Source organism: Marmota flaviventris, chromosome 2 (assembly GCF_047511675.1).
Source record: "Marmota flaviventris isolate mMarFla1 chromosome 2, mMarFla1.hap1, whole genome shotgun sequence".
In the NCBI taxonomy this organism is placed as follows: Eukaryota; Metazoa; Chordata; class Mammalia; order Rodentia; family Sciuridae; genus Marmota; species Marmota flaviventris.
In genome coordinates this window covers 91,082,864-91,105,037 of record NC_092499.1, presented here as the reverse complement: position 1 = coordinate 91,105,037, position 22,174 = coordinate 91,082,864, and the positions used below count along the sequence as shown (strand labels likewise).

General features: G+C 40.1%; 1 protein-coding gene across 1 annotated transcript in view; it reads right to left on the bottom strand.

Annotated features, from left to right (window-relative positions):
* Capn3 (calpain 3) overlaps positions 1 to 16,634 on the bottom strand; it is a 43,033-nt gene extending 26,399 nt beyond the window's left edge. Inside the window, exon 1 of the mRNA XM_027925239.3 lies at positions 16,326 to 16,634. Coding sequence (XP_027781040.2) covers positions 16,326 to 16,634 — 309 coding nt within the window. The remainder of the gene's footprint in view (positions 1 to 16,325) is intronic.
* Positions 16,635 to 22,174: the final 5,540 nt, after the last annotated feature.

The window sequence follows — 22,174 nt, the reverse complement described above, 5'->3', positions numbered from 1 at the left end:
CCAACTGAGCTATAGCCCCAGTCCTCAGTAACAATTCTTTATGTCAGAAAAAAGTGAAACAATATATTTAGGATCATCAAAGAAGGGAAATGTGAACCAAGAATTTATTTATAGTATAACTTTCTTTCAAGTATAAAGAGTATGGGCAAACAATCTCAATACGTACGAATTCAGGGAATATTGGTCTCATTAGTTCTTCCTAAGGAATATACTAGAGATAAGCTACAGACAATAAGAAGAACTTGAAAAACATCAACATGGGTAGGGAGAGCACTTAATATAATACAGCTATTTACAGAATTAAAACTAAATGATGCTTAGCCAGCTATTGTGATTGCTTGGAGGCCGAGGCAAGAGCATTGTAAATTTGGTTTTAACACTTGTTAAAACTTTTTTTTTTTTAATTATTTTTTAAAAATATTTATTTATTTTCGGCAGAAATAACATCTTTGTTTGTATGTGGTGCTGAGGATCGAACCCAGGTCGCACGCATGCCAGGCGAGCGCACTACCACTTGAGCCACATCCTCAGCCCAACACTTGTTAAAACTTATCGAGACCCATTCTCAAAAATATAATTTTAAAGAAAGAGCTGAGGAGAACGGGCTTCTCCCGAACTGCCATTTCTGCCATGCAGCTCTGGACTTTGCTCTCAGTTTGCTCTGGAGTCCCAGGTTGCTCTGCGGTAAGGAGCTGAAGATCCCTTGCAAGCTAGACTGGCTCTTGAGCACCAGGAAATGAACACTACTCCCTCACCTTGGCATTGCATCACCTCGATTTTAAGTCATGATATTTCACATGATTGGCCAGGAGTTGAAGAAGGCCAGAGAACTGAAGAGACTTAATGTGGAAATATATGCAGAATCTGAAATGTTACTTAGAACTTTGAGAACCAGAGTGGCACCAATCAGATGAACCAGCAGCTCAAGATTCCATGTCCAGAGCCAGGAGGTCACAAGAAAAAACTCAGCCCAGGAAACACTGGGTTCAACATATATATGCTATAATCCTGATTCATCACCCTCCAAAATGCAATTCTATTAAGCCCCACTACATGATGCTTTGTCATACAGGATCACATAGTCACAAACAATTTTTTAAATGACTCCAAGGAAAATTAATCAAACGTTGGAATTCCTTTTCTCTCTAAATATTAAGGAAGATAAAATTGTAAACAGATATAAATCTTTAAAAAAAAAACTAAAAGAATCAATGAACACAACTTTCTTTTTCCTTTCCAATGTGAAAAGGAGTCTCCAGTTTTTGGTTTTTTTTATCTTTCAGCCTGGCTCCTTCCCAGCCTTTTCTGAACACTTACTTGGTCATTGACCTTACTTCCATCAGCAATGGCTGCTGGCAATTGTGAAAGTCTGCGCTACTCTAGGAAGGTTGGAGAACTCACTTCATGCTTTGTGCTCCTCCCTTTTTGGATCCCTGGGAGAAGTTCTCTGTCACTCAACCACCTTACCCTTCCCATCCTGACTCTTTGAAATCTTAATGGGAAAAGTCTGGTAAATAAAATTCTTTATCTTGATACAGTTGAAAGCAAGCAAGCAAGAAAGAAAGAGCTGAGGTGGAACTCAATGACACAGCACTTGCCTAGAATGTGCAAGGGCCTGGGTTCCATTCCCAATGCCAGGGTGCAGGTAGCGGGTTGGGACCTAAGTGGTGGTTAAAAGAGAAAATATATAGTATGTAATGTATTACCTGTAATGTTCAGGCAATGCACAAGTATTTAAAACTATTTCACATAGGAGAAGAAAGAGCATATGAAAAAAATCTGTTTTCAGGAAATGATTTGTGGGGATATTATTAATATTGTTATTCTGCAGCTTAATATTGTTATTTAGACAAACAAAAGTTGAGGGAATTCATTGCCAGCAGACTTGCCTTGCAAGAAACAATAAAAGAAATTCATCAAGGAGACAAAAAAGTGATATAAAAAACTTGAACCCAATAAAAGAAGAAAGCATGTAGGAGAAGGTATAAAAATAAAACCTTTCATTTTTCTTATTGTATGTTAATTTCAGTCAAAGCAGACTCCAAAATGGAAAATTATCAGAGAGAAAGAGGGCCTTATGTAATGATAAAAACATTGTGGTGGAGGGGGTGGCACGTGCCTATAATTCCAGAGACTCAGGAGGCTGAGGTAGAGGCCAGTCTCAGCAACTTGGTGCAATCTTGACTTGAAATAAAAAATTTTTAAAAAGGCTGGGGATGTAGTTCAGTGATTGAGCTCTAATAATATAGACAGACAGACAGACAGACACACACACACACACACACACACACAATTTTCCAAAAGACATAATTCTATAGTGTGTGCACCCAACAACAGGGTATCAAAGTACATGAGATAAAAAGTGATAGAACTAAAGGAGAAATAGACAAATCCAATATTATAGTTGGAGAGTTCACCAACTCTTTTTTAATAATTAAAGGCCAAGTGGGCAGAAAATCAGTAAGGATACAGTTGGCCTGAACGACATGATCAATCAACTTGACTGAATTGACTTTAATAGAATATTCTACCCCAAAATGGAGGGATAGCAGTCTTCTCAAATTTCTCTGTAACAAGTCATTTAGGCAGATCACACTGTGGGTCATCAAATACACCTTAAAAGATGTAAAAGAACAAAAATCATACAAACTATGTTCTCAGACCATAGTGGAATGAAACAAAATAAATAACAAAAAGACAGCTGAAATTATTTGGAAATGAAACAACACATTTCTGAATAACACATAGGTCAAAGAAGAAATTTCAAAAGAAGATTTTTAGAACTAAATGACAATGACAATTAGGGGCTGGGGTTGTGGCTCATTGGTAGAGTGCTTGACTGGCACATGAGAGGCACTGGGTTTGATCCTGAGTATCACATAGAAATAAATAAGTAAATGTACTGTGTCCGTCCGTCTACAACTAAAAACATCTATTTTTTAATTAAAAAAAGAACTAAGTGACAACTAAATATAGCATCATAATTTGTGGGATGAAGCAAAAGCAATGCTTGGAGGGAAATTTATGGCATTTAATGCCTATATAAGAAAGTAGGATATAAAATCAATAACATTCAACCCAAGAAAAGGAGAAATTTAAGCCTAAAGTGAGAAGAAGAAAATAAATTAAAAACTAGAGCAGAAATCAGTGAAATAAAAAAAAAAGTTAATGAAAACAACTATTTTTTGGAAGGAGCAAGAAAACTGATGAAACTCTACCATATTTAACAAGAAAAAAAGAGAAAACATAAATTACTAATAGAAAAAATGGAGACATCACAACTGATTCCATGGACATTATAGGAATCCTTCAGGCATTCCCATATGCTTAATTTGATAATTTAGATGATATGGATACATGTTTTGAAAGATACAAACTACCAAAACTCACATAAGGAGAAATAGATCAAATGAATAGAGGTATACCTCTCAAAGAGTCAATAACTAGTAACTCCCCCAAATGAAAAGACCTAGATGACTTCATTGGTGAATTCTACTAAATATTTAAGGAAGAAATGGTACCAATTCTCCACAAATTTTCCATAAAATAGAAGCAGAGGGATCACTTTTAATGGCTCATTTGATGAAGCCAGCATTATCCTAACATGAAGCCAGAAAAAGATATTACAAAAAAAGAAAAACTACAGACCAATAATGTGGTATGAACATAAAAAATACCCTGATCAAAATAATAGCATCTTGGGGTTGGGTTTGTAGCTCAACAGCAGAGTGCTCACCTACCATGTGTGAGGCACTGAGTTCAATTCTCAGTACCACATATAAATGAATAAAAAAAAGGTCCATCAACAACTAAAAAAATTTAAAAGAAATAAAAAATATTAGCATTTCAAATATAATAATGTATAAATAGAGTTAGACACCTTAAATAGGATTTATTCTAGTTATGCATGGCTGATTTAATATTCAAGACTCAATGTAATGGGCTGGGGATGTGGCTCAAGTGGTAGCACGCTCGCCTGGCATGCGGGCGGCCTGGGTTCGATCCTCAGCACCACATACAAACAAAGATGTTGTGTCCGCCGAAAACTAAAAAATAAATATTAAAAAAAAAGTTTTAAAAAAAGACTCAATGTAATATACCACATCAATAGGCTAAGAAGAAAAAGTCCTATGATCATATTGATTGTTGCAGAAAAAGTATTTGACAAACCTCAACACTTGTTTAAATCAAAACCCCACAACTCTTACCCAAGTAGGAATAGAGGAGAACTTCTGTGACTTGTCAAAGAACATCCACTTTGTAAAGAACAACTAAAACTTCATACTTAAAAGTGGGACACTGGATGCTTTTTCCCCAAGATCAGGAACAAAGCAAGATGTTCCCTTTTACCACTCCTATTCAACATCATACTGGATGTTCTAAGTAGAATAAGGAAATGAAAGATGCAAAGATTAAAATAAAAAACAAACAAACTGCCTTTATTCAGATTCCATTGTCTATATAAAAAATCCCAAATGAATGACAAAAACAACAACAACAAAAGAAAACCCACTGAGAACTAATAAGCAAGTGTAGCAATTCCATTTACATGACCACACATTAGGTGTAAGTCGGTATGAACTCATGTTTAGCACAGGTGGTTATACAGAAAAATATTTATGGATAAGTGTATATGCATGCATTAGTACACACACACTTATCTTTATCAGCTGAGAGTCAGACAGTAGCAATGAACAAAACTAGCAATCAGATTCTGGTTTCTAATACCATTTACAATAAAAGAAACCAGTGTTCGCAAGTGCTCAAGAATAAAACCTCACAACAAAAGGGTATATGAAATAGACACCGGGGCCAACTGACAACTCCCAGTGATCACAGCTGAACAATGAGCAACAAAATAAGGCAGTATTAGATCATAACCCAAAAAGAAAAATAAATATCCATGAGTCTAAACTGATATAAATAAGTGATTGAACAAGTTAATGAAGAGAAAAGACTAAGCTCTCATGCAGAATTATTCCCAATTATTTACATAGGGTCCTCTGCACTCAAGCAGGCAGAGCATAACTCCCATTTGTTATGGATTTATGCTTTGGGTCTTGCTTCTGAAGAGTATGGTAAGGAAAGGGAGAGGGGAATAGGAGCTTTGCAGTAGAAAAAGCTGGCAAACTTTACTTCAGTCATGTTAAAGCTCAACATCAACAATGATGAGGTGTGTTTACAGTCTTGCCCTTGATAGATACCTAATGAAATGAGGTATCTCTTTACTTCTGCGTGCCTCCTCCCCCAAACCCATAAATCCAATCAGGAGAAAAACAGCAGAGAAATGCCATTTGACGGGTATTTTACACAATACCTGACCAGTACTCTTTAAAACTGTAAAGATACAGAAACAAAGAAAGCTTGAGAGATTGAGATAAACAATAGGAGCTAAGGAGAAACACAACCAAGTATAAAGTGTCTTGGACAGAATTTTCAAATAGAAAAAGATAGCAAGTAAAAATGAAGGAAATCTGAACAAAGCATGGCCTTCAGTTCTAAAAATAGGTACATTCATTACAATTAATAGACCAATAATGACCTTACTACTCTAAGATGTTAATAGAGAAAACTGGGTGCAAGGTACAGTGGCCCCTGCTTATCCACAGGAAATATTTTCTAAGACCCCTAGTGTATACCCAAAACTTTGGATAGTACCAAACCCTAAATATACTGTTTTTCCCTATACATACACACCTATGATAAAGTTTAATTTATAAAGTAGGCAATTAAGAGAATAATAGTAACTAACAATAAAACAGAATAATTATAATAATATACTGAAATGAAAGTTATTTAACTTAAGAATTGTTTATTTCTGGAATTTTCCATTTAATAATTTCAGACCACAGTTGACTACAGGTAACTGAAATCTTAGAAAGCAAAATTGAAGATAAGCGGAAATACCGTATATGGAAACTGTACTTTCTCCACAATTTTTCTGCAAGTCTAAAATTGTTCTAAATTTAAAGTTTATTTTAATAAGACATTAAAACACATCAAATATTTTTTCATACATTCAAATGAATTCATCTGCTGGGTTGCACACATACACTGCCTCAGAGCCCCCTGCTTTAGAGTTTTTTGCCTGCTCTAAATGCAGGGAACCCTTCTGGGGTTTTAGGCACCTCTTTTCAGGAAGAACAGCTTTGCCCAATATGCCCCTAAAGCACTTTGATCTACTCCCACTGACACAAATGGTCTCTTCAGTTGCCCCACAATTGGGTAGTCAGGAGCAAACTGCTTCACCCTGGAAGGAGTCTGGCTGGTCAACATGGATCTTGCCATTTAAAGAGAAGTGACACCTCACTAACAAGCCAGGCTTAGATGAAAAGTTAAAGGCAGCCAGTCTCTAGCCTCCAGTTTTTTTTACTGTTCAAAACCTGAATTTTCCCTTAAACTGTGAGCCTCAAACTCTTAACCAGTCCACTCTCCCAGCCCTGAACTCCTGCTCTCCAGAAGAGCCAGGATGGTCAATTATAGCTTAAAATCTTACTGTGAATTTAAGACAAAGTATTAGTTCTCTTAAAAAAAATTGTAATCTCAAAAGAAAGAAAAAAAAAATTTAATTAAAAAATGTACAGTCTCAGGAACCTATAAAGTATTATAATACTCTCTAGTTCAAGAATAGAAAAATAACACCTCCAGGTTTAGGAGGAAGCAGGACGGTATTTGGGGACACACAGGTAAGGAAAGCCTTCATAAGCCATTTGCTCAGAGGTGCTTGGGGTCCATGGCCCTGGGTTCTGGACCACTTGACCTCCTGTTCCCTAAGAGTTATCTCCTGAACCCATGATCCTTTCATCCCTACCTTTGGTCTTTTCCACATGATGGCCTTCATCTTGGTTTTCTGGCTCAGCTCATGAGAGCCTAGAGCCTGTACACCTGCTGGGAAGACACGGTCTTCAAAGAGGCACTTCTGAGCCAGACACCGTTGTTTGAGAACGACAAAATCCTGCCCCTCAAATTTGAGGGGCTGTGCTACAGTGCCCTCACCATTTCTCCTGTCCCTTTCTCGGATCACGCGATCACAGAAGAATCCTGGCAGCAGGTAAGGCATGGTGGCCACTCAGGGAGTGGAACTGGGCCTTCACTGTGGCCTCTCTCCCACTGCGCCCTCAGCCCAGGCCTAATCCTCTCCTGAATAGCCCAAAGCCTATATAGCTCCTCCACCCTCAGCAGCGGGATGCAAATGAACACAGCCCAGAGAAAGGCTGTGATCAGAGTCAGCAGCTTTGGCTGGAGGCCCCTGAGCCCACGGTCTAGGGGCAACACCATGCGAGTCACAGAGGGAGCCAGGGATGGGAAACAGCTAGCCAGAGATGGCCCCAGGACAGACTACAGTGGCTTGTAGATCTTATGGGTATCACCAACAGCCTTGCTGAGACTCTTTCTTTAAAAAAAGAACATATAGTTACAGAGAGGCTCACCCTGCCTCAGCAAAAGGCATTCATGCCTTTGACGCTGGCGGTCAATGGGATATAGCATGGGGCCTTCTAAACATGCTGTATACACTAATCCTATACAGGCTGCTGAATGCATAGAGGAATCTGCTTCAAGCCATTGTCTGAGGGTAATGAAGCCTCCATTCTCCTGATGTCCCTGCCCCACCCCACTCCCAAATAACTTGACTAGCCATGTAGGGACTCTAATCTGTGAGAAGGATCCAGAGAGGAGGTAACTGGACCTCAGATGAAAGTCTGTTAGAGAACAGACATCCACTGATGCAAATTCAAATTCAGGACCTATGGGGCAAGAACATGGTGGATGGGGAAGGCAAATAAACATGTGTTGGAATTATATTCCTAAGAAAGCTTGGTATTTTCTAAGTATCACCATGCTTAAATGGACAATGCTAATGTGAGCACAGGAAGTTGAAGTAGGCGGAAACTGAGGTCTGGCAGGATGCTCACTTGATGGTGCCCAGCCTGCTTGTCTGCTCATTAATCCCCATTGGTCTTCTTCTGCTCTGTGCTTCTCAATGGTAGTCTTTGAACAACCAGCATCAGAATCACCTGTGATGCCAATTTAAGTGCAGATTCTCAGGGTCCATCCTCAGAATTTGAATCCCTCAGGTAGATAGGGGTCTGAGACTTTGCATTTTTAAATAGGCTCATTAGGAGATTCTATGTCCACCAAAGTTTGAAACCATGATTTTAGCATTACAGGGTACTAGAATAGCTCAAAATAATTTGTGAGGTCAGTTCTTTTAAGAAACAATTTAATTTTTAGGGCTGGGGATATTAGCTCAGCAGTAGAGAGCTTACCTCACATGCACAAAGTCCTAGGTTTGATCCCAAGTGCTGCAAAAACAAAACTAAATAAAAAGTAATTTTTATTAAATTCATACATGAACAGAGACTTAAATTACCAATAAAGAAGAACACAGAACTAGCAGTCTTTTGCCCTTCTTTTTCCATTGCTAAATCCTTCTCCACAGAGGAAATCATATTTAATTCTAATTTTAGATTTCAGCTATTGCAGTTTCTAAGCTCAATAGTTAACATTTTGCCACCTTGGTTTACCTACCTGTGTATTTGTATTTATTGATTTTGTTTCTTTTGCCGAACCATATGAAAGAATAATTGCAGTTATCATGACACTTTTCATCTATGAATATTTAGGATTATACTTAGAATATAGCAGGCATCTTCTAAGGACAAGAACATCCTCCTACTAACCACAATACCATTACCATTAAATTCAAAATTATTCTGTGATATTTTCCAAGATAAATCCAAATCCATTTGTTAATTTTTTCAGTTGTTCCTGCAATGCCATTTATTGCTCCCCGCCCCACCTACTGAGGGATGAACCCCCAGGGCCACTCTATCACTGAGCTACACCCCTAGTCCTTTTTATTTTTTGAGATAGGGTCTCTTTAAGTTGCTGAGGCTGGCTTGAAACTTTTGATACTCCTGTCTTAGTCTCCTAAATCACTGGGATTATATGTATGTGCCACTGTGACCAGTTTGCCCAGTTTTAAAATTGGTTTTTTAGGAATTATTTTTGTGTGTGTTATTGGGGATTGAACCCATTGTCTCTTTACCATTGAGCTATGTCCCCAGCCCTTAAAAAAATTATTTTTGAGACAGGGTCTCACTAAATTGCTGAGGTTGACCTTGAACTTGCAGTCTTCCAGTTTTAGCTTCTTGAGTCTCTGGGATTATAGGTGTGTGCTACTATGCCTGGCCTACTTTTGGTTTTTTTTTTTTTTTTGTATCAGGGATTGAACCCAGGAGCACTTACCCATGAGCCACATCCCCAGCTCATTTTATTTTTTATTTTGATTCAGGGTCTTGCTAAATTGCTTAGTGCCTTGCTAAATTGCTGAGGCTGGCTTTGAACCTGCAGTCCTCCCATCTCAGCCTCCTGAGTCTCTGGGATTACAGAGGGCATGACCAGCATTTTTTGGGGGGTGGGTACCAGGGATTGAACTCAGAGGCTCTTGAACACTAAGCCACATCCCCAGCCCTACTTTGTATTTTATTTAGAGATAGGTCTCACTGAGATGCTTAGTGCCTCAATGTTGCTGAAGTTGGCTTTGAACTTGCGATCCTCCTGCCTCAGCCTGCCGAGTCCTACACCACCACACCCAGCTCTGGCCAGCTTTTGTATTTTGAACCAGAATCTAAATAAGGCTCAGATACTAAACTTTAATAATTAAATAGTTGGATCAGGTGCTGTTGAAGTAAGAATTAATGAACCAGAAGATAAGTCAAAAGGAATCACCTAGAATACCACATAAAGAATGGAAGAAATAGGAAACTGAAAAAAAGGAGAAGGAAGAGAACATGATGTCATTAAGATATAGGCAGGATAGAGCAAGGCAAATTCAGCTTTGCATCTAATTTGAGTTCCAGAAAAAGATAATAGGAAGTATGCAGAGGATAACAATCTAGGAGCTTTTTACAATTGGTCAATAATTCCAATCTTCAGATTCAGGTATTACAATGAATCTTAAGCAAGAAAGAAATGCCACAACATAGTGGCTTTGTAGTATATTATAGAGAGAAGATCTTGGCCTCATGTGTGGAATCTAGGAAGGCATGGAAAGCAACAGGGAGGCTACTAAAGAAGAGGAAGGGGATCAAAAGGAAGGGAGAGGGAAGGGCAAAGGAAGGCAATGGGGCTGGATATGATCAAAGCATGTTATTTGCATGTAAAATATACCACAATGAAACTCATTCTGTGTAATTAAAATTCACTAATTTAAAAAAGAAACTTCTAAACAATACACTCCAGGAAAAAGGAAAATTATTTTGGAAAGAAAATTTTAAAACATAAGAAAGAATGGTAAGCAAAGAAATTGGCAAACATTAAACCTAAGCAAATTTGACTGGATTAAAATTTATAATTTCTCATGTTTGGCATGTTACTCAGGAAAATAGCAATTAAAGCGCTCTGTGGTCATCATTGGTTTCAGATTTTGTTAAGACAAAGTATGCATGTTAACATTTTTAGGGACACCATTGGATTGGAGGATTCCTGGTGCACAGACTAGGTTTGGTTTCTCTGAAGTTCAGCTCCCTCTCTCTCATCATTCATTGGCATGGAATAATTGTTATTTAGTGCCAATGTAGGATTTTTTCTTTTCAGCGTTGAGTATCGCAGGCCAAGTCACCCCTCTGACTGGGAATCTACACAGGATGTGTTCATTTTAGAGGCAATGGGACACAGCAGAGAGCTCACAACAGCAGTAGACCTTCCCATGTTGGCAGAAAGCTTCCATCTTAACCGTGCTGATGTGATGCCAAGTGTGACTAGTTTTCCGTAATTCTGAGCAAGACCACAGATTATCATAAAAGTACCTCCAGTACCGATTTGGGGGTTACAAATGAATTTTATTGAGCATGCAAACTGTAAATATGGAATCTGCAAATAATGAGCATTAACTGTATGGATCATAGCAATAATATCCCCAGTGCATACCTCTGGGAAAAAGTTAGAGAAATTTTGTGACTATTTGATCTGAAGCAACTAAAGGAGGGATGACATAATTACAAACAGGGAGGACTCCTGTATAGAGGAATCAGCTGATTCTTTTTCACTGTCTTCTGGGTCTGAGCCAGATGTGCTACATTTGCCATCTGAAGAGTTCTGGCTAGAAATAAAGATGACCTTTCCCTAAGAGTTCAGGTTATTTTAAGAAGAGGGGGGTATCCTTTTGCTTTCAAACCCTTCACATCAGGAAAGAAAGCCATTTTTCTAAAATTGTGGAAGGGTGTAGCTCCTAGGCAGTTTGTCCTTATGATCTAAAAATTAATAACAGTTTTTATACTATATGGTTGATGTTGTGGAGTATAGAATACCCTGATAAACATTATGAAAGTGTTTATTTAAACTTGAAGTTCGGATGAAAACAGTAAAACAAACGTCAGCTTCCTTAAACAGAATCCTTCCCATATGTTAGCAGGGGCCTTGGGCTTCCTTGGGAATTTAAACATGTCCTGAACCCCTACTTCATAAGTGTCCAAGAGAGCACAGCTTCCCCGCTTCTTCCCTCCATATTTCAGGGAGCTCCTGGAAGTGTCCTTTTTGCTTCTTTCTCTTTCCACACTCCTGAGCTTTCTACACCCCGACTTCCAGGCTCCTTCACTCGGTCCTGCCTGTGTAAATCAAGATACAGAATAGATCTCTGCTCTTCAACGAAAAGTTACCTGCCTCAGGCACTTCACATTAGTCAGTGGAGATTTTGTGAAGGGCAGGCAGGAGAGGGCCAGCACGGGGTGAGTGGCCGTCAGCTCTTTTGCTTTCCCCACCCCACTTCCATTTCAGTTCTAACTCTCCTCCTTGTAAGTAAAGCAGCAAATTTTCTTTTCTTTCCCTAGAAAACATTCATGTCTCTCTTCACATCCTGGAGAAGGTACTCTTTATATAATTTATATAATTATAAAAATCCTTCTAATTTTCCCTTTTGCTATTTTTTGGTGTGTTTTAGTCAGGTTTTTTTTTTTTTTTTTTTTTTTTTGCCACTATGACTAAAAGATCTCACCAGAACAATTACAATTGTAGAGGAGGAAAAGTTTTTTTGGAGGCTTACGGTTTCAGAAGTCTCAGTCCACAGACAGCCAGGTCTGTTCCTCAGGGCTCAAGGTGAGGCTGAATATCATGGTAGAAGATGCAGCTCACATTGTAATCAGAAAGCAGAGAGAGAGAAAGACTCCACACTCCAGATACAAAATATATACCCCATAGTCATGCTCCCCAATGAACCACTCCCACCAGTCACACCCTACCTGCCTCCAGTTACCACTCAGTTAATTCCATTAGGATATAACCCATTAATTTCTCCTCCAAACCTTCTTGCATTGTCTCACGCGTGAGCTTTTGGGGGACACGTCATTTCCAAACTATTACACGGGGAGGTTGAATCCAGGGGTGCTTAACCACTGAGCCACATCCACAGCCACCTCTCTTTTGTTCTTGAAAAAAGAAATTGAATGTTTCTGCCATGTTAAGAACCTAGAGAGTAGGGCTGGAATTGTGGCTCAGCAGTAGAGCACTTCGCCTAGCTCATGTGAGGCCCTGGGTTCATCCTCAGCACCACATAAAAAAATAAATAAATAAAATAAAGGTATTTTGTCCAACTAAGACTAAAAATTAAGTATTTTTTTAAAAAAAGAATTTGGAGAGTAGGTACATTTGACTAAAACATGTCTAAAGAATCAAAGGAAATTCTGTAGGAGTAAGGTAACAGTTACAAGGCCTGACATCAAAAGTATAATATATCAACTCCTCCCCATCCCCAGGGTAACAGCCTGGAAGAGGAAAGAAGTTGGCTCTGCCTGAAGACGGGAGGGGGCAGCACCTGGTCATACAGAAGGTAGCAAAAGCCAGCAGGTGTGGATGGGTCCATGCTGATAGGCAGCATGGAAGAAGAAATTGAATGGGAAAAGTAAGATGAGGAAGGAAGAACTGTGAGAAAAGGGGTCTTCTTTGTCTTAGTTTTTCCATTCTGGGTGTTATTTCCCCTCACATTTCACATTTTTCCTCACATCTCTGAAATCGGGAAGCATCTTATATTAGAAAGCCTCCTTCCATTGCATTCAGCTGGGATGTAGGTGGTTGTGACTCTGTGGACATTCTAAGATCAAGAAAGTGCTAGTGCTAGCATTGAATCTGGGCATGGTGGCACATGCCTATAATCCCAGTGACTCAGGAGGCTGTGGCAGAAGAATTGCAAGTTTGAGGCCAGCCTCAGCAACTTAGCAAGACCCTCAGCAACTTAGTGAAACTCTGTCTCAAAAATAAAAAATAATAAAAAAAAATGAACTGGGGATGTAGCTCAGCAGTAAAACATCCCTGGGTTCAATCTTCAGTAAACACACACACAGACACACACACACACAGTGTGTGTGTGTGTGTGTGTGTGTGCATCAAAGTCTTCACAATCGGGTGAAATGTGGCTTATGGTGAGTTGCAGCTTAGGAAACTTACCTAAATTCTATCCTTAAAGGAGTCTAATTTAAGAGATCTGGGGGTATGGAAAAAGCAATAAGGTCAGATGTTGGAGTACTATGGAGCCACTGATTGGCAAAGAGTTTTCTTCAGGTTCAGGTGTTGGCAGAGGGAACTAGCTGGCTGAAGGAGTGAGGAAGAACAGGTGTAAGAATGAGGTTTGGATATGGGGTTATAGTATTAGTGGCAGGTAGAAGGGAAGGAAAACACCAGAGAGCTGTGGGTAATGTTGAGATCTTAATTCACTTTCCTGGTGCTTTTCCCCCATAGGACACAGTTTCCTTTTCAGATTGCTCATGTCTGACAGAGGTCACTACATCCAAGAAAGTATGTGGAACACTGGTTTCCAAAAAGGGAATTGCATTTCAGAAAGTTCTGGGTCATTTCAGTTTTTTAATTTCAATTTCAACCCATATTGAAAATTTGCATTTCTATTTGAATTCAATGACTGTAAATAATTCATTTGCCCTTTCTGGACCTTTTTTTTTTTTAAACACAATGCCTTTATTTTATTTATTTATGTGGTGCTGATGATCGAATCCAGTGCCTCACATATGTAGGCAAGCTCTCTACCACTGAGCTACAGGCCCAGGCCTCCTTTCTGGACCTTAATCATTTCACCCATAAAGTGAACAAAGACTACACCTGGACAACATCTCTAAGATCCATTCTAACTGATTGTCTCTAATGCTATTTTCTAATTTATGCTAATGAACCCAAGGTGATGTTCCCATGATGTTCTTTTTTGTTGTTGTTCTCTGATCTTAACCCCAGGAGGGAGGACATGTGGGCATTTTAATCAACACTAGTCTTTGCTATCTGGTCCTGTAGCAACACAAACAGTAGAAAATTCAGGATCTTGTTGATGATGGTGATAGTTGGGAGCACACCCTGAAACAGCCAGGTCTCTTAATGCACATCATTTCACACACTGACCCCAACAGGGGAAGTTTCAGGACCAATGTAGTGCCTAGAATATAAGAGACCCTTTAAACATTTTTATTAATTTGCAATTCTTTTAAGGCTCAAGTCTACCAGTGACCAGTAAAAATCTATTTGTAGGTTTTGGTCCCCTGTCCTTTGCAATGGTATCAGAAAAGGCTTTTAGGAGCTCCAGGCCTTGGAAATCAGGGCTGTCCTATGTCTTGGTAACCTATACCTTCAGTTGTGGGTTTTCATTCACCAGTTTCAGCTGTGTACAACTGTGGGCCTGGTCTGTGCTGATTAAGGGGTCTAAAGATGAACAGGAAAGGCTTCTGCTCTTAGCAAGAAGGGACGAAAGGAGAAAGTCACCCCTGAAGTTTTGGAGAGAAAGGGAGGAGAAACTATCCAGATAACAACAAGAATGGAATTCTAGGCAGAGAACAGCATGAATGAAGGCCTCTTGGGTGAGAAGACCTGGGGCAATGGAGCAGCAGGACATTTAGCTCTGCTGGTGTGTCAGGGTCCTGGGGGCGCAAAGTCTGGCAGTGGGCAGGGCCATCTTGAGAAGGGCTGACATCTCAGTTAAGAAGTTTGGACTTATCCTGAAGGCAGTGGGGGGCATGTCAGTGAAGATATTTCAGCAGGGATGTGACATGTCCAAGCACTGGCAGCAGGGACGAGTGTGTGTGTGGGGGGGGATGAAGATCTTTTCTAAAGCAAGGGCCCTCAGGACAGTCAAGGGCCTTAGGGAAGGACTGTCAGGAGAGGAAAGGAGTCCTGTGGCATACACAGGGTTGTTGGGTAGTTCAGCTCAGGTTCATAAAGAAAAACATGGTAAAAGAATGGCATTGGGGTTCAGCCAATGGCATTGGTGTTACCATTTCCTCATGGAGGGTTTCTCTTCCTAGACTGAGTTAGCTCCTTGCCACCTGATCCCTTACTACCCTGAACACTGATTCCTGACAGTCAACGAGACAGTCACTATCATTCAATGCCCACCTTCCCCTGAGGACTTTAGGCTCCAGAAAAGAATAAATTTTTGTCTTTCTTATTCACTGATGTCTCCCTAGTTTGCCCAGTGGCCAGCACTAGTAGATACTCAATAAATATTTCTCCTTTTTGTTGGCGGGGAATACTTCTTGATCAAAATGTTTCTTGAATTATGAACAAGAGTCATACTGGAGGAATGATCAGAGAAGGGAGCCAGGGGAACATAATTTTCCTCCTGGTAGATCACTGTAAATGAAACCCAGAGGCTGGAAGCATGCCCTAAGGGAGTAGGTGTTTTTATCCAGGTTCTGTCATGTGCTCACTGGGTAGACTTCCCTCTGTATGCCTTGATATCCTCATTTGAGAGGTGAAATATAACGACAAAAATGATGTTTAGAATCTTCTAATGCTAACATTTCATACTTGAAAAGTTGTCTGCCACTCTCCTCTTTTTAAGGCTTCTGTGTTTCAGAAGTTCATGGCTACTGGCAAAAATGAAGAACCACAATATCATGATTTTAGCCCAAGAAGAGGAAGGAATTTTACAAAGTTATTTAAACAGAGAAAGTAGATCTGGGTTGTGTGGAATTTATCCTGGATAAGGGAGGTTTATTTTTACAGGATGAATTAAACCGAGTTCCAATCACTTTCATAAAAAGCAAGATTTTTTTTTTTTCAGAGTGAGAGAAAATGAGAGAGAGAGAGAGAGAGAGAGAGAGAGAGAGAGAGAAAGAGAGAGAGAGAGAACAAGCAGCAGCTCTGCCTCCCACTCTCAGTTTGGCAAATTATCTAAGACTTGTCCCTGCTTCACACATGAGGGCAGAGCCCAGCAGAGCTGCTGCCAGGATCCTTCCCCCAGTGCCCATGTGCATAGCTGAGCTGCAGGAGGTGCGGAGTGGGAGGACTTCACTGAGGGAAAAACCCAGACCAGCAACCAGTTAGCTACTCACCGGAGGTCTCTTCCAGATGAACTGGATGGGGAACTTCTGGCTATAAAAGAGAGAGGTCTCATCTGGTGGGAACTCAGGATCCAGAAAAAGAACTTTCTTCTCTAGACATTTCTTGTGAAGCTGTTCAAATGTCTTCTCTTTCACTCCAATAATAGGAAAATTGCGGCTGATGATAGCTGAATAGATACCACTTGGGTGTCCACCCCCGGCCTCCGTGGTCTTGCCCTGGGCCGGGTGGGGAATAGGCCCTGGGGACCTGGGCTCGGCCCCTGTCCGTTGGGCTACAGTTGGACTAATGACAGTCGGCATGGCAGGCAACTTTGAAAGGTAGAGCTTTTTAAAGAAAACAAGAGATAGCTACCTTCAGAGAAAGGAAGCAACCGCAAAGGGGAACATGGAGTGATCCTGTCATCTGAGAGAAAAATGTCCACATCCAATTCGAAGTTTAAGATCCATCAGAAGTTCACCTGGCTTAGGTCCAGCTTAAAAAACTGAGCTGTGATCCTGAAACCATAAATTTTCCTGAGGAAGAAATATTAAAGGAGTTCTGAGCAATTTTTACCTGGGGGCTCCTACCAGCAGCATGCATGCCAGAGGGAGAGAAAGAGAATGAGGGTTGTATTTCAGTGGCCTGAAGAAGCTTGAGCCAGGAAAACTAAAAATAGATGTGAAGAAAGATGGTGAGTATGAAACAGGCTAGTGCTGGACTGCATCGTAAAGGGAGAAGATCCTGGTTAGAGAGATTTTGAGTTGCATTAAGTGCTGGTGTTGTCAGAAAATGAAAGGAGAATATCTGAGTGAGATGAACATTGAAAATCAGCAAAGAGCTGCTTATGCATTGTTATTGAACAGTTATCAGACTATCAAACAATTGGCCACAAATCAATGGAAAACAGTAAAAAACTAGCTAGAATGTGAGATACTGAATTCTAGGGGAATATTCTGTGCACGTTAGAGAACATGATTTTTAGTTCCTAAAACTCTAGGATATCAGAACATTATTCAGTATTGGATTTGGCATCTCTTCTAGAATGTTCTGGTGTCAGCGCTGAGTAGAACTGTCTAGATAGAAAATGCCACTCAGCAGAGTCCTCAGTTGAGGAAATCCCTGTCTCTTCTTGCCCACTTTACTCAGGCGTCTCTTGTCTACCCATCCCCAAAGTAAACAGTGGGATCAAATCTGCTACAAAAAGTGCTTCTGAGTAGATTATAGTGACTATTCAGCCATGTCACGTTAGGCTTTTCAGACAAAAATAGATACTAAGCCAGGTCGGCCATCAAGTCCTGGGATGTCATATCCAAGGAGCTGGTTTCAGGGCTCCTAGATGAGAGTGTAAGTGCATGGGAAGGGAATTGCCTGCCTCGCCTTCACTCTGTCTTCTACCCATGATAGTTGCTCTCTAGGCTGAAAGGAGATGGCTACATCCCAAGTCTGGCCCAGTGGGGACTTGTCCCAGACTGCAGCTATGCCTGTTCCTCTGTGACCAGTCTCAATAATGCAAAAGTAGAAGCTTTGGAAGGTGGGAAGTGAAAGTTGGCTCATTATCCCTGAGCCTGGGTTATAGCTTTGAGAAGCCCTGTGTCAAGCACTATAGGGGCCATTAGCCTATCCTTCTGTCCCTCCATAAAATGCCCATGGATCTTTACTACTCTTTGGGAGGCAGAATAGAGTTAGAACAGTCTCTGGAGGCTGACTGTCCAGATTCAAAGTCCGCGTTGGCCACTTAGTGGCTGTGCCTATAAACTTTGAGTTACCTCTTCCTTTATCTTACATGTCAAATTTCTCACCTAAAAAATGGGTATGATAGGAGTGGGGTTGTAGCTCAGTGGTAGAGCACTTGCCTGGCACATTGAGGCACTAAGTTTGATCCTCAGTACCACATAAAAATAAATAAAGGTACTGTGTTCATCTAACTAAAAAATATAAAAAATGGGTATGATAGTCATTCCTTTAAGTATTAAACAGGTTAATTCATGTCATGCATTTAAAATAATATCAAGGGGCTGGGGTATGGCTCAGTGGTAGAGCACTCGCCTCACACATGCAAGGCCCTGGGTTTGATCCTCAGCACCACATAAAAATAAATAAATAAAATAAAGTTAAAAAAAAATGAAAAAAATAATACCAGGATTGTTTTAAGCACTCAATAAATGATGATCTTAGAGAAGAGCTTAATTTAGTATTTCTTTGGGGTTGAGCCAGCATATAGAGGGCAAGGTGCTATTCATTTTTCTTTATCAGTTGTTGTGACACCTTCACTCATTATGTTAGTCAGTTTTCTGTCACTATAATAAAATACGTGAGATAATTAAGAGAAAAAAGTTTATTTTGGTTCACAGTTTTGGAGATTCCAGCTCATGATCAATTGGTCCAATTTTTGGGGGCCTGTGGCGAGGCAGCACATCCTAGCAGGAATCTGTGGCAGAGCAAAATTGCTCACCTCCTGGCTAGGAGGCAAAAGGGGAAAAGGAATGGGCGAATGTCCCACAATCCCCTTCAAGGATTCATACCCAATAACCTAAGGACCTCCCACTAGGCCCTACCTCCTAAAGATTCTACCACCTCTCAGTAGGGCCACCCTGGGGAACAAGACTTTAATACACGGACCTTTGGTGAACATGTATTTGAACCATATCTTTCATTGATGCAAATCCGCATTCACTCCATGAGCATTTACTGAACATCTTCCCTGTACACAGCACAGGAATCTAGGTGCAATCTGCCCAGGCTTGTGTGGTGGTGTCTCCAATCAGAGGCTTGCCTATCCACATGTGCTAAAACCACCCCTAAAAATATTGATGTTCACCCTCAATTTTACCAAGGCCCAGAAAGCAAGGGTGGAGTTTCCTTTCCCCACCATCGTTACTTTGGCCTCACCCCAGTGCTGAAATTCACAGCACTGACCCACGTTTTATTGTTTTAGCTATTTAACTTCCTGATTGCCCACAAGACTATGAAGATGGGACTAGGTTCCCATTCCACCCTCAGGATTAAGTATATAGAAGGCCCTTAATAAATGTATGTTATATATCTGTTGTATGAATTTCTCTGTGAGTGCAGAAATTTCTTGTACATAAGGTCTGCCAATGCAATCACAGTCTCTTGGCTGATTTGAGAGGAGCTTTTCTGGGCCACACACTTGCTGAACTTTCTTTCTTCAGCTGTTTAAGCCAGCTGCATCTGTTAGTAACTAGAATGAGCATGTGACAGGGTAAGCCTCTTGTCAGAGCAGGGTGGGAATATCCAGCACATAGAGGGCAAGGTGCTATTCATTTTTCTTTATCAGTTGTTGTGGGTAAAATGTTCTTTTAGATGTATAGGCCAAACTTTATTCAGCTGCACAACTGTGGAAACTCATGCTATTATGGAGGAATCCAATCTGAGCCCAGGAACAAAAGGCAGATAATGAGCATATAAACAGCTGTATATTTCAACACCCAGAAACCTCTTTAAGGATAAAAAACTATTTCCCTCCTTTTTGCACTGGGGATTGAACACAGGAGTACTTTGCCATTAAGCTACATCGCATATTATTTTGAAACAAGGTCTAAGTTGCTTAGAGCCTTGCTAACTTGATGAGGCTGAACTCAAAACTTGTGATCTTTTTGCTTCAGCCCTCCAAATCACTGGGATTACAGGTATGTGCCGCCTTGCCTGGCAAGGAACTAGTTTTAATAATGTATCTCATTCAAGGTTTCATGATAACTGTGGCAGGAATGATTTCCCCTGCACAATAGTGATGGCTAATGGCTCCTATCCCTGTCTTTTCTGCCAAAAAACCGCCCAAGCATTTCTTTGATTCAACACTATTATAAGCAACATATTTGTTTATAATACTTATCATTCATATATATATATATATATATATATATATATATCTTAAATAAGGGTTGCAAAGATAGAACTCCTTTAGTGATCACCAATCTGACAATTGGAGTTTTGGTCTCTCATGACCTTGATACATTTGAACAGTATTTGTCAGGTATTTTGTAAAATGTCCTCAACTTGGGTTTGTATGATGTTTTTCACATGATTTAGATTGAGGTTGTGGATTTGAAGAAAGACTATCACAAATGTGACGTACACTTCTCAAATCATATTTTGGGGTACTTGATATTGTTTTATTAGAGGTGATTCAAACTTTGATCACTTGGCTAAGTGGGGGCTACCCAGGTTTCTCCATCTTTCCTTTTTTATATCCATAGAGTATTTTTATTTTATTTATTTTCTATTTTTTAAAATACTTTTTAGATGTTGATGAACCTTTATTTTATTCATTTATTTATATGTGGTGCTGAGAATTGAACCCAGTGCTTCACACATGCTAGGCAAGCACTCTGCCACTGAGCCACAGCCACAGCCCCATAGAGTATTTTTAACCTGTAGAATAACTCTGTAGGTTTGATTAACCCCACTTAAGACAAATTTGTTGTATTTTTAGTTAAATCACTGAAAACTCACAGAATATAAATAGATTATCTATTTTATTTAACAAATAAGGAAACCAAAGCCCAGAGAGGCTTGATGGCATGGTCAGGATCAGCGAGACCCCACCTCTAAATAAAATATAAAATAGTGCTGGGGATGTGACTCAGTGATTGAGTGCTCCTGCTTATTGTAGAACCAAACCCTAGGTCCCCTGACTTGCAATGAAGAAGCAAATGCATGACCGAGACTTCATTAATGGAATTAGGTATAAGATCTCCAGATCCTCACTTAGTCATGGCTTCCTTCCTTAATTAGGGAGGAATCAATACCATCAGCACTGCTGGAAACAACTGTCAAGAAACAGTTGCCCAACTCTGTGTGACTTGCCACAGCACTGCAACCTTTAGCAAGGAAGGTTATAAAACGAGCAGATCAGATATCAGGTGCCAATGTCTCCTTATCTGTATTTCTCCTAGAATGCTGTATTCCATTGTTTGTGGCTAATTTGGTAGTCTGTTTCCAGTGTTGCTACTGATAGCTTCCTACCCCACGTCCACCAGGCTGAGAAGTTATTTTAGTTAAAGTGCCTTCTGGAATTTTGCTAACCATTTGAAGGTTTTAGTAAGTGAAAATCTAAAAATCAGAGTGGAATACTTGATATTATCATAGGAATCTCATTACCCAGAAGGTTTTTACGTGTGGTTAACTATGAACTAAAAACCATATAGCTCTAGCTGGGCATAGTGGTGCGTGCCTGTAATCCCAGTGGCTTAGGAGGCTGAGGCAGGAGGATCACAAGTTCAAAGCCAGCCTCAGCAACTGCGAGGTGCTAAGCAACTCAGTGAGACCCCGTCTCTAAATAAAATATAAAATAGGGCTGGGGATGTGGCTCAGTGATTGAGTGCCCCTGAGTTTGATCTCGGTACAATGTACCCCGCCCTCCCCCCACCAAAACAAAAAAACATATAGCTCTAGGGGATGGGATATAGCTCAGTTGCCTAGCATGTGTAAGGCCCTGGTTTTGATCCCCAGAACCATATAAATAAAATAAATAAATACCCTCCAGATATTTGTGTTTTGATTGCTTCTGCTGCCTATCATTATGATTTACTGATATTGAAGGAGATATGAAAGTGAAAGTGAAGGAATCCTGCAGACTGAATTCTGTTGTTTTCCCTAAACCCAAGGGAATTCTTCTATGTAATCATAGCACAACCAGGACAATTACCATGCAATCAAAAGATTCCATTCAAAATGTTGCCAAACTGTCCCAATAATGTTCTTTATAGGTCCAGAATCCAATTCAGGATCACAACTAGGGTCATGTCTCTTTAGTCTCCTTCAATCTGGAACCATTCCCACCTGTGTTTTTGTGTGGCCTTCATGTTTTGGAGAGTATATGTTTTTTGAATTTGAGTTT